The 13,240-nt window shown below is 32.7% G+C and overlaps 2 protein-coding genes across 7 annotated transcripts; one reads left to right on the top strand and one right to left on the bottom strand.

Annotated features, from left to right (window-relative positions):
• The first annotated feature begins 578 nt into the window (after window positions 1-578).
• LOC122572476 lies at window positions 579-6,410 on the top strand. 5 transcript variants are annotated; one of them, XM_043737447.1, is made up of 13 exons: window positions 579-724; window positions 1,388-1,521; window positions 1,594-2,231; window positions 2,311-2,423; window positions 2,503-4,399; window positions 4,467-4,597; window positions 4,685-4,774; window positions 4,880-4,966; window positions 5,047-5,213; window positions 5,291-5,461; window positions 5,533-5,607; window positions 5,689-5,795; window positions 5,870-6,410. In XM_043737447.1, exons 2-13 carry the CDS (start codon window positions 1,504-1,506, stop codon window positions 5,979-5,981), a joined length of 3,606 nt encoding a protein of 1,201 aa, XP_043593382.1. In that variant the 5' UTR covers window positions 579-724; window positions 1,388-1,503; the 3' UTR covers window positions 5,982-6,410. The 5 variants fall into 5 exon arrangements, 4 of the variants coding, with proteins under 4 accessions (XP_043593382.1, XP_043593383.1, XP_043593380.1 ...); XM_043737448.1 differs by lacking the exon at window positions 1,388-1,521 and having other exon boundaries at window positions 585-724; XM_043737445.1 differs by lacking the exon at window positions 579-724 and having other exon boundaries at window positions 1,049-1,521.
• Window positions 6,411-6,477: 67 nt separating this feature from the next.
• On the bottom strand, window positions 6,478-13,183 carry LOC122573020 (transcription elongation factor SPT6-like). 2 transcript variants are annotated; one of them, XM_043738868.1, is made up of 10 exons: window positions 12,997-13,183; window positions 12,781-12,865; window positions 12,446-12,642; window positions 12,246-12,362; window positions 12,131-12,148; window positions 8,572-12,029; window positions 7,951-8,467; window positions 7,630-7,870; window positions 7,113-7,563; window positions 6,478-7,010 (listed from the first exon to the last, which is right to left on the bottom strand). In XM_043738868.1, exons 1-10 carry the CDS (start codon window positions 13,033-13,035, stop codon window positions 6,812-6,814), a joined length of 5,322 nt encoding a protein of 1,773 aa, XP_043594803.1. In that variant the 5' UTR covers window positions 13,036-13,183; the 3' UTR covers window positions 6,478-6,811. The 2 variants fall into 2 exon arrangements, with proteins under 2 accessions (XP_043594803.1, XP_043594804.1); XM_043738869.1 differs by lacking the exon at window positions 12,131-12,148.
• Window positions 13,184-13,240: the final 57 nt, after the last annotated feature.

The following is a 13,240-nucleotide window of genomic DNA, read 5'->3' as shown; positions in this document are numbered from 1 at the left end:
ATCGATATTTGTGCAATGCTATGTTCTCAAGATTTGAATGATAAAACCTTACACTTAATGTACACATTGTGTACACTTAATGTAGGTATGATATTTCAATATTGTGTATACATATAATTTCCTTTTATAATATTATTTATATAAAATTGAGATTTAATATATAATTGAATGATTCAGTGATTATTTTTTGTTATATTTTTTAAATAATTTAACATAACATTTCATATACAATACGTTTAATAAAATGTAAGTGATGTAAACAAGAAAATTATCCTGTAATGTTTATTTATTTAGTAAGATTGTAAAAAAAATAATTAAATGTCAGCTTTCGTTTTATTTATTCTCTCCTTCACCTAGAAATCTCTCCCACTCCTTGAAACCTCTTTCTGTATTTTTCATTAAATTTCAATAAGAATAATTAATATCATTAAACATATAAAAGAAATATTTTAAAAGATACAAAGATATCTATATATATACTAAAGATGTAAAAATTAATCAGTTATTAGCTGCTGTCATAATAGAGAATTATTCTTTAAGACAACGATACTTATAATTGCCGCGCAATAGCTCTTCGTATTAGAATCTACCAGGTATGGCAATTGTTATGGTTATGATTTGATATTGGATAGTTAACCGAGCTAATAGAGATGTAAATTGTATGGACGATAGTTACTGTTTAATTATGCAAGACTGTATAATTTAAAGTGAAATCTAATAAAAGGTATAATAACACATCTATATAAAGATTTATTTCTACACACGTAATTATTATTAAATTTTGAACCTTTCTATATCAACTGAAATGATACATTTTTAAAAAAATGTATTTACTTATTCTCGTTAATAGTATCTTGACTATTGAAACAAATATCATACAAAATATTAAAAAATTTTTTATTTTTCATACTATATAATGTATAAAAATGCAAATGAATTAAATGTTGGTCGTAGCAGAAATGGTCGTCTCTGGAAAAACTCATCTCTGGTCGTACCATAGTTATATAACTGTAATTATATTTATATGTATCATAAATCTATTTGAGAACCACTGAGAAATGAAAACGGTTGTGTTGTGCGTTGTGCATTATATTTGAATTGATAGAAAATCTTGAAATTACGCGCGAATGTCGGTTGGTTTAGATATAACCAAAAAAAGAAAAATAGTAGTAATAAAATAAAATAAACTAAAGAATTAGATATACATAGATTTGATGTCTTAGAATTTAAACAGTAGGTGTATCATTTTAATTTGTATCTCTCGATATTTATTAGTTGATTACAATGTTAAGACATCTGAGATGAACATCAATTGAAATCCTTATGCTAAATACTTAATAAATATATAGGAACTATATTGTAACTACATTGTGTTTGTGTATCTCAGATTGGTATGAAAGTGTAAGATAACAAAATTTTAAAGAACAGAAAAAGAATTAATTAAAAACAATAAACTTTATATATATACATATGTATATGTGAATAACTAATTGAAATTTTTAAATGACACACATGACTGAGGTAAGTATATTCTAAGTATTGTAACGATAATTACGTTTTTTATAAATTTAAAATTTGCTTGTATTGCCATAGGTAAACTTTGCCGATTTTCAAATGGAAGAAAGATACAAAAAATTAGAACGAACTTTAAAATTAGCTTCGCTTAGACAGGAAAACAGAATCGAAGATACATCATGGCCATTACTTACATCCCCTAGTATTTCAAGCATTAATGCAGATCCACTTGACTCTACTACTAATATTCCATCTTTGCAATTTTCCAAAATTGATAATGAAGTTGTTTCTTCAAGCAATAATTTGAGGAATATACTGTTGAAAAAGAAAGGCATTAATAGTAATCACAAAATGATTGCTACATCTAGCGTTAAGAAGTTTCGAGAAGAAAATGATTGTTTAAAAGATCGTCTTATGATGCCACCACCCAACTTTAATAATCATTTTTGTATCGAAAAAAAATCAAACAGCTTAACATCTCCTAATGCAAAATCTTTAGCACGAATTAGAAGTAATTCCTCTGATATTGACATTGAATCACCTAAGAAAACAGGAAATCACAGATTTTCTAGTAACAATGGAAATTATATTGACAGCTTTATTCCTTTACAAATTAGTTGTGATAATTTTGAAAATAAGAATGTTAGAATGTTTACAAAATGGAAAGTTATGTTAAATGAACAAAATCAGTTGGTTATTAAAGGAAAAATTGAGTGGTAAGATATGCAATATGTACCTAGAGTTTTAATTTATTTGCTTTTTAATATTTATTTACTATCGATTTTATTATGTTAGTGGGAAGATTGCTCAGAGTAAGCCTATTGTAAGAAGATTAACGAGTACTAAGGTAGTATCCATTTTTAAACATTTGTATCACTTGCAAGGAAATATTGTTGATGATGAGTATGGTAAATATCTTATAGTATTTACATATGTATGCACATGTTTATGTTTTGTATATATTGTATATTATTTTTTTATATTTAGAATTACCAGATTATGTTCGAGGTAAATTTTATAGCGGATTTCCTGATGATTGGGAAAATGTTTATCAAATTTGGAGAACATTTGTACAGCAAGGATATAGTGCAACTTTTCGTTGGCCTACTCCCATTACAGACAGTGATGATGATTTAAGAAGTGAAATAACAGATATCACATTTGTCGATTCAAAAAGCCCAAAGAATAAAAGATCAAATTTGAAGCCTTTTGAAGAATCCTATGCATCTGAAGCATCAGTTAATGTTGACTGTACATATAATATTTTGCAAACAAAGGAAGAACAAAATCTCAATTCACATAGCTGTCAAAAAAGTGATTCATTCACACAAACATGTTTATCTGACACAATTAACAATTCGCCTTACAGAGGAGTCAGCATTCAATCTTTAAAAAATCAATATGGTAATGATAAAGAAAATATAAATTTGAATTGCACTAAAACTACAGTAAACAGTTTGAAGGATAAATTGAATGTTATTGTAAACAACTTAACAGATAAAAATTGTGATGAAGAATGTGTGGGTAAAATTATTGAGATATTTGATTGCTTAAATTATGTTGTATCATACGGGACAGTTAAAGATGATGGATCTAATATTGAAAATTCAAAATTAAAAGGAGATAAACGTATAGTGGAAGAACAATATAATGGGATAAATGACGAGTCTCAAAATTGGGTAGAATCTGAATCAATTTCACTGGAACGTTCTGCAAATAGTAAAGTTGCAAATTATAACAATTCATCACAAAGAAAGAGAACTTTTGCGGAAATGAGTAAAAATAATGATATCAGTACCTCTGATAGTGAAAATGAAATTTATGTAGGGGTTCCAAGGATACCGATAAATCGAATAATACGACAGAAAAACATATTACTGAAGCCTTGTAAACGTAAAATACGAAAAAAAGCAATATATCAAAAACATGATGCTATAGAAAAACAACATATTTCAAACGCACCATCAATTATGTCAGATAACGATAATGGAAGTTATATAAAAACAATAAGATCCGAAAAAGTAAATGTTACAAATTTTAATGATTCTAGTATCAGTATTATAGAAGACGAGAGGGCTCATTTAAAAGTAAAGGAATGTATAAGTTCAAATATTCAAAATAATGTAGATAAATATGTGAAATCTGATATCATGGAAAGAGAACAACGGGGAAAATCAAATGATTTTACGAAAATCGAAGATACACACGAAATCCAGAAATATTCTGTACAACAGAATTCAACAGTTATTAATAAACCTATCAACTATTTGCACTATTCTAATAAAAATACAACAGACAATGATCCTGAGTTTACTGTGGCTAAAAAATGCAATAATACAATGACACAAACGAATTCTTACTTAGAGGGAAACAGACATAAGAACGATCAATATCAAAATCATTCACCCTGTCAACAATATGAAGAATCATTATTACATCCAAAAAATACCATGACTGAAATGACAAAGCCTGTTGTAATTAGCTCAGTTCCTATTGATATAGAAATTAGAAATACACAATTACATTTTTCACAAGATCCAAAGGTAAATGTAATTGAGGACGAAAATAAAGCCATTAAAGATTTAAATGAAAAAGTTAAAAATAGAAATCTGACAAAGAAAAAGTCTCCTATGAAATCTAATGCTATTTCAAAAACGAACTCAAATTTATTATCTGATAGTACGCAATATTCTGAAGAATACAGTAACATTCAATCAAGTAATGTCGATCCTATTATTTTAAAAAAGTCATTACAGGATAATTTAAAAGTTTCTAGAGATAATAAATTTATGAATAATTGTAAACCGAAATTATTATCTGCTTGGACACCGAACATTTTAACCAAATCAGGATTACATTTAATTTTTGAGGGAAACTTATTAAAGTAAGTAATTAAATCGTATAATGCGCATTATTAATTTGATATAAAACATATCATTATATTTATGTAGCGAAGTTGGCCACATCATACATAGGAAGTTTAAAACGGATATAATATTTCGTCGAGTATCACAAAAATTGGTCGAGACAATTCATCATGAATTTTATCAATTGATTGGTGACTTAAATGATACGAAACATGGTTAGAACTTGAAATATAATATTTAATAACATTAAAATATTTGTAATTATATTTTATATATTAACGATATTATTCTATTTCATGTAGTTGTACCTAAAAAGTTGGTGAACCAGTGTCGTTATGGTTGCCCCGCCGATATAGAACAGTTTTGTGAAATATGGAAATCATTAGAAAATGGTAAGCTCGTGGTAAATAATAATAGCAATTAACAGTAAGTAATAAATGATATTGGAAGTATGTATCTATTTCAAATTCTAAATAGAGTAATTGTTTGTGTTTAAGCTGATATTACCGATTCGGTACACATTATAAATGTTGGTGTGAGTTCAAAAGGTAGAAGAATAATACCTCCATTAAGTTATTGGAGAGGTAAGAAATAAAGATGTATTTTTTCTTATCTATAAAATGATACATATACATGATTATTTTTGAGCCTTTACCGTTTTCAGGAGAACGCATTGTTCTAAAAGACAACAATCCAGTATATAATCCTGGTACTTCTCAAAACTCTCTAATAATTTCTCCTCATAAGTCTTCTGCTAAAAATAACGACATAAAAAGGAGGAAAAACAGAAGTGATAGCAGCAAGAAAAGCCATTTAGACATATTGGCACAGGTAACAACTATAATTAATTAACATAATCGTTATAATGTCCTGAGCTTTACGAGAAAGTGCTAAATTTATTATCGTAGAATGTACCTACAATTTCACCAGAGAAATTGGTTAAACCCACTAAAAATGATACAAAATTAGTCGGACACAACAGATCCACAAGGATTGTAACAAGAAATAAGAGAAAAGCTTTGCAAGAAGTGTCAGAATCAAGCGTTTCCAGTGTTAGTAAAAATATTTCCGCATATGAGGTAATATCACTTATTTACTTCTTTGTTTTCCTCTTTCTATAGGTTTCTCATCTTTTTCTTTATTTTAGTAGAATCAGAAAATGACATTTAATTCCGGAAATATAATAAGTAAAGACGATATAGAATCCATAAATGCTGAAAATTTGGTAAGTGATTCTTTAATGACATTTATATTTATCAAGACATTTTATAAAATTACCAAGTATGTAATTACATTATTTTCGTAGCATGAATCTCGCATAAATCTTGTTACAACGAAACCGACAAAAATAAGATCAAACGCGAGAAAAGATATCGGACCGAATATGTCACTTAGCACCCTTTCTAAGCAAATGTAAGGTACTTACAGTTATAATATCAATTTTGTGATCTTGCATTCAATAGTATTGATACCGTATATTTATTCAGTCTTGGAAATCAGCCATCAGCTGGGAAATATCGTGATGTAGTATATACGTATTATCAAGATGTTGCAGGTAAAAACGACATATTATCAGATGATCAAGTCTCTCATGTATAAAGCAATACGACGTTGAAAAAATTTTATTTATATGCACATTTTACAGTTATGACTAATATAGTGTAAGTGTTTTGTTACATTTTTAAATAAAAAAACAGATATATGTCTATTGTTCGTTTGCTGATATATGTTGTTTATTTTTGTTTCAACTGAAAGAGGATATTATATGTACTACTACTTACTAGAAAAATTAAGTAAACTTACAAGATAAAATTGAGTTTATTGTTTAATGGTGTAATTTAACAATTGTATAAAGTATGTAAGAAACATGCTGCATTTCTAAGTTAAAAACATAAGAACTGTACAATAATCCATCATCAATAAAATTAAAATTAAAATAAAAATATATAACTTTCATATGAATTAATATATGCTAAATAAAAATATAAGAAAAAAATTCAAGATTTAATTTTTTACATTGCACTCAATATATATATATATATACATATATATGTATAAATATATATATATATATCTTTTTAAAGATAATCGAGTATGTAGTTTAATAATATAACATATATATACATATATAATATATATATACATATATGTATCGTGTGTATTCACACACACGTACACACATATGTGACACACACATATATATGTTTTATTGTTTATTTAAGTATATGAACGTAACAGAAAATGCTGTTAAAGTTAACAAATGGGCTCGGTAAATGGTTTTATACAGTACTTTTAATGCTCAACGTTAGGAGCATTTTGTATGAGATATAGGTCACGATTCTTTTTCAACTTCTATCAATATCTTTCTTTTTATATCACGTGATATGATATAATCGGAAAGTATGATATATTATGTATAAGCGAACCTGTTAACTTTCATCATATAAAGGAGTACCATCTCCACTAAGAGACATACTTCGAGGACTTGAATTAGTGTGTGGTGTACCTCGAGGAGATTTATAAGAAGGTGTCCGATTCGAAGTTCTATTTCGTGGCGTTGTTCTTCCAACCGATTCTTCGTAATTTCGTGGAGTTCTTCTAGATTCTTCATATCTTGGAGTAGAGGTACTAAAAAAAGGCGAGCAGGGAAAGAATGTGAATAAAAGAAAGAAACGCATAAAAAAATTATATAAGTCAAAAGAAATGCGGAAAGAAGAGACAAATACTTACGACACACGTGGTCCACTTTTTAACCGTGCCCATGCTTCCGCTGCTTTTTTCCAATCCATAGGATCGCCTGGTGTTGACATTGGAGGCGTAGGTCTATGCGATGGTGTTGATCTGTGATGTCCTGTAGAATTTATCCCTGAAGGTGGAGGTGGATGAATGAAAGGACCTTGCTGATGATTGGGTGTTTGTTGCCCATATCTTGGAGTTGGTTGACCATGATGATGTGGAGTATGATGTGGTGTTTGATATGGTGTCATAAAAGGTGTTTGTCCCGAAGGTGTGTACGGAGTATTAGGATAAGTATGAACTCCACCATAACCAGCTGCATTCGCAGTTCCTGGTGTGTGTGGTGGATAATGATGAGGAGTCTGATTCGCCACTTGCGATAAAGAATGTAACATATGATGCGGAAGATTCTGCGCCACTCTTTGTATGGCTTCTTGATTCATTCCTATAATATTACAATAATGTTGATGTCAAACAATTTTGAAAAATTGATGAAAGTTGAAATACGTACCACTCACTGCTCCTGGCGTTGTATGATAAGGTGTTCTAGATGTCATTGCTCCACGTGGAGTACTAGGAGTAGATTGTCCAGGTACCGGATCACGGAAATGTTCTTTGAACCATCGGAACAAGTCGCTCACTCTACCAAACATTTGCCCTCTGAACCTAAATCCTTCTGGTGACACTGTTACATATTCGTGACGACATCGAGTTCGCGGAAGATAAGATAGCAAAAACTTTCCAGGATAATTCTGAAATGATGCAGAAACGTACACGAAATGTTCGAATCTTATTGCACGTCCGAACATATTTGAAAGCTAATCTTACTAACCTTTGCAGCAGATATTATATACGGAATTCCTCCAGGATTTTCCTTCTTTTGTTCCTTTAATATCTCTTCCGCTTTATCCTTAATGCCTTCTACAGCTGGTTTATAATATTTAAAGTCCAATAATTCCGAAGCATATGCAGCCATAGGATTAACATGTCTCGCAATAATTTCATCCAAGTCCTCGAATTCTTCGTTTCCAATCCATAAGCTTTGACCGAGAGAAAAGGCATTTTCTTTTCCCTCCTCTCTAACATCGATATGCTGATAAATCTCATCAGTAACTTTCCATGTGACAGTTAAATGATCAGCACCTTTACTGCTCGGTCTAACTATTGCTTCCCCTTGCTTCATAGTTTGCATTAACTTTTCAGCTTCTGCAAAACTGATGTTGTGAAAAGAAGGATGTACGATTACGCGTTTCACATATGTCTGCCGTTGCTTCGCTTTCTTGGCATCTTCTTCGACTTTCGCATCTTTTTGTTCTGCTTCTGTGTCATAAAACGGATCTCTTTGTGGTCTAAAAATAAGATCAAAATAATCAGAGAAAATAACATTTTAAAACAAATGCACGCAACACACACACACGCGCGTGCGTTCGCGCATACGGACACATTTACGTACCTCCATTCGTGATTTTTATCCGCGAGGTCGCTACTTTTACTTGTACATTCGACGCTGAATCGCTCCACTTCAATCTTTATTATCCGGCAATGTATTATTTGTCCTATGCTTACTCTCTCTTCAGGATTCGCAACGTGTCTGTCAGATAAATTTTTTATATGAATATAACCAGATATTCCATTATCTAATCTTAATCTCACGCCAGTAGCTTTGCCGGGGCAAGCTCCGGCGTCAAAATGATTCCATACTTCGGATAATTCCGGAAAATCATTTTTCAAACAGAATGGACATTGCCACAATCCAGTTTCGTCGTTTCTTACGGGATTGGCTTGATCCAACTGATCACCTTGCGGTTTTCTATGGCTTATTCCTATTACTGTGGCCAAAACTAATTTCCCTACGTAAAATGTTTCCGGGGTTTCCTTCGTTAGAATATCGAACAACCTTTCCGCGCTCAGTGACTGATATGGTACACGTAAATCTTTATATCTGCAATTTAATTCTGCTCTGATATCGTATAAAGTGACACATTTATTGCCGAAACCTTGTCTTTCAAGTTCTTCCGCGAACGCGTCCAAATCAAGATCTTTTAGTCTTTCAGGAGATTCGAGAATCTCTTCCAGTGCTCCGGCTGGATTAGCATCTTCGTCGTCGTATTCTAAAGCGTCGACTGCCATTTTTCTCGCCCATTCATACGTTTCGGGATGTACTCGAGACCCATCAAGGACTTCGACATACGCTTCGGTGCTGTCTCCTAAACTGTTTGTATCTATCTTAATAAAACCCGCACAGTTAATAAAAACCTTAGGTCCCATGTGACAAGAAGTTACAAGCTGAGTTCTATTTTCCAACCTTTGATTGGTTTGTTTCAACATTTTGATCAATGCCTGTCCTTTTCTCGGCCCCAAACCACACACAAATTGAACTAAATTCCCGCAATAAGCTTGTTGTACCGCCTTATTCACATCAACGCCAACTTCGTTTACGCGATTCACGAATTCTAAATATAAATTATCCAAAAGTTCGTCTTTCGGCAATTGATCTTGCAAGTTGTGATACTTTAAACATAAAATTTCTTCGTCAGCGGTGCATAATTGAGAAAATTCCACCAAGGGATCCTGCATTCTCCTGCCCAATGAGATAGCCTGTCGCAATAATTCCGGATAATCCCGAAATTCAGATACACCTTTATTACTGTTCGAGTAAATTTTAGCCAATTCATTGTCACAAATTTCTATCTTAATGTTTGGGAATTGTTCTTCTTCTACTAGGTTCGCAATACATTCTTTAATATCAGCCGCGATCATCATTGCCTCTCTCGACTCACCACCTATAGCTACAACATGCGGCTTTTTTGTTGCTATAAAATTTCGAATTGCTAACAAATCGGCTTCTTTCATAGCTTTCTCGTCCTCTCGGTAACTATTCTTTCGTTTCATTATGTGTGGCAATCTCAAATAATCTGTACATTCCCCATCCGGTGCGATTAGACAAGTGAATGCGGCTTGAGAGTATTCTGGGACATAAGCTAAACCCATTACCCGAAGTCCTTTACTGGTATCCCATTCCTCATCTTCTTCCTCTGGAAATTCACAGGTATAAGGAGCAACTTTAATCCAATTGTACATTTTACGACCACATGCTCTCATTACGCATTCTTTAGCTTCTGCAATAAGATTTGCTTTTAGCTCTTTCTTTAGACTCGGTAAAACAATACGTGTAAGTGCCATTTCAACACTCCCAACTCTCAATGCGTTCCAATCCTGGACATTTTTACTAAACTCGTCTCGATAATAAAGTTGTTTCATTTCGTCAACATAGTTGTTACTAGTATTCCCTTCGATGCTATCACTCAATGTTATCGTAATTAATTTATCTTCTTCGGCTATAACCAAATTTAGGAACTGATCTCCAACCAGATCTCGCACTGGTTTATCCTTCAAATACTTCATCCCGTAAACTGGATGGTTTTCATCGATCTCTTTGATTCCTTTTTTCGTAGGTTTTACAGATATCTTTGCTCTTTCCATGTACATTTCTCGGACACACTTCCTTACCAAAGGTTCACGCGCTAATTGAATAGCTACCATTAATTGAGCAGCTTTTAGTACTTCTTCCGAACTATTAAGTATTTGACTACAGTATTCATTAGCAATGGTTAAAGGTTCCGTTGGTTCCTGATCTACTTCGTGTCGCTGATAATTGTCTCGTAAATTTTCGGCGAAATGTTCGGGAGTGAGACCGAACTTTTTTGCGAGGTTATCGAGGCCGGCCCGCCTGCAAATAGAATATGGACCAGTTCGAACAGCCTGTTTCAATGTTTCATCTGCTTCCTCTTCTTCCTCTACGTCCGGCTCCTCTTCCGGCAGAGGATCTTCTCCGTTTTCCTCGGCATCCGCAATTTGTTGTTTTCGTTTTTGAATCTTTGCTTCTTTCCGTGCTTCTTTCTCCTTCTGACGAGCAGCTTCCTGCATTGCTGGTATCTCATGACTATAGTATAACATGAAGTGGTGATAAACGTCATTTAGTTCCTCGCTGGTTTGCACATTTTTCAATCGTTCTATGTCATCATCTTTAATCAATCGTACGTTATCTGGTAATGGAGCATCAGGATTTTTCATAATCTCATCTAACTGATAATTTCGCATTTTGTCAAATAATTTTAATAAATTTTCTTTTCTCTGACGAAGTTGACACCACTTGGCGTCAAATTTGTACACTTTCCAGAGATCGTTAATGTTTAGTTCCGGTAGGACATATTCCTTTCTATAAAACGATATGAAAGGTACTTCGAATTGCTGATTTCGCATGAAGTCTAAAGCTTTTTTAATTTTACCGATCGTTTGAGGCCCTTTCCGAGCTCTTTCTTTAGCCTCAGCGTTTAGGTGTGCATCTTGAATTGAAATAGTTGGTCGACAGAACGCCTGTTTATAGATCCACTCCGCCTCTAAGTCTAGTTCATCAGAACCCTCTGCAACTGGCGTAACAGGAACAGTACGGAGTTGCATTCTCTCCGGTATATCTGTGTTCCGTATTTCATTATCCATATCGGTAAAATGACCGCGTTTAAGTTCGCTTGGTTCGTAAATTTCGAAAATACTTTTTCTCGTAGTTTTCTTTTTCAACTGTTTTTTCGGCCTTCGCGGTCTCTCGGCGTCTTCATCGTCCATGTATTCATCTTCTTCTTCTTCCTCTTCTTCCTCTTCTTCCTCCTCATAGTCCTCTTCGCCGTATTTACCAAATTCATCATAATCAAAATCAACACCAAAAATGTCTTGTGCTTCTTGCAAAGCTGCATCAGAAAAGATTGGCTTTTTCTTTTTGCGTTTCTCGGCGATTGGTCTACCGTCATCGTCAACAATAAAATCATCAGCGTCGGTGTATTCTCCTTCACTTCCTTCCTCGTCAAATGTGTCGACTTCAGGTCTGTGACTACGTTCGCTTCGCCTTTCATCTTCCTAACACATAACAAAAATAGGGAGTGAAACGAAAAAGAATAGATACAGAATAAATGAAACAATTCCTCTTCAATGGTATTTTTATGTCCATTTTTACATACCATAGCAATCTCCCTTTCCTGATGTAAAGATAGAAATAAACGCAAAAATATTGGGTATGTAATAGAAAGAAGTACAAATTTTGGACTAGGATATTTTAATAGTAATATAACTTACATCGCCGGAACCTTCAAAAAGTTCGTTTGCAATAGCATCTCTATCATCGTCTGCCTCCTTTTCCTGTTCCTCCTCTGATTCCTCATCTTGTATCCTTCGGAGGCGTTTGAAACGTTTCTAAAGTAAAGAAACATATTGCTTCATTTGTACTTCATATATAAGTTTACATACTTTAAATAAATGCATCAATTTGCACGTACTCTTTCAACTTTGACTCCTAAATTTTCTTCTATCAAATCATAATCTTCATCTTCTAAACGATCATCAAAGTCCTCATCATCACTTTTTTTACGTTTTTGAGACACTCCAGAAGCATCACTATCGTCTCCCTCGCTTTCTTCTATAGGGTTGTCGTCAATGAGATCCTTAAGTTCTTCCCGTAAACGATCCTCATCATCTGTAAATAAATGATAAGCATATTATGGTCATTCACCAATTATAGAATAAAATAAATAAAATATTACTGTATTTAGACGCATAAAAATTAAAAAAAAAAAATATGATACAACCTTGAAATGTATTACTCTATCCTCACCTTCCTCCTCTTCTTCATCACTTTCTTCCATAGCTTTTATTTTCTTCAGTTTCTTTTTTTCATTATCGTCTAATTCCTTCTCCTCCTAAATTTTAATAAAAGATCGATTAGTGACAGAAGTTTCAAACGATTAAAGAATATACATATAGATATACATATGATATCATTATAACAGCATTACATAAATAATGATATTGAACTCAACGATATAAATACCTCGCTTTCTTCCGCTTCTGAATGTAAAAAATCAGCCATTTTGTCAAAGAAAGTTTTGCTCCTCAATTGACAAGTCTTTGTTCGTTTTCACCGACCCGGAACAACAGAACCTTCACAGATGAGACGAGAACAAGAACTGAATGTTGAACATTACATCCAACTAGGTGCAAGAACAGTAAGGAAATGAGAATGCTCACACCCACTGTTCTACTTGTTCTACAGTACAGGTGCTGCACCACGCGGT

This window comes from Bombus pyrosoma, linkage group LG11 (assembly GCF_014825855.1).
Source record: "Bombus pyrosoma isolate SC7728 linkage group LG11, ASM1482585v1, whole genome shotgun sequence".
Taxonomy (NCBI): domain Eukaryota; kingdom Metazoa; phylum Arthropoda; class Insecta; order Hymenoptera; family Apidae; genus Bombus; species Bombus pyrosoma.
This window is presented reverse-complemented; position numbering and strand designations above follow the sequence as displayed.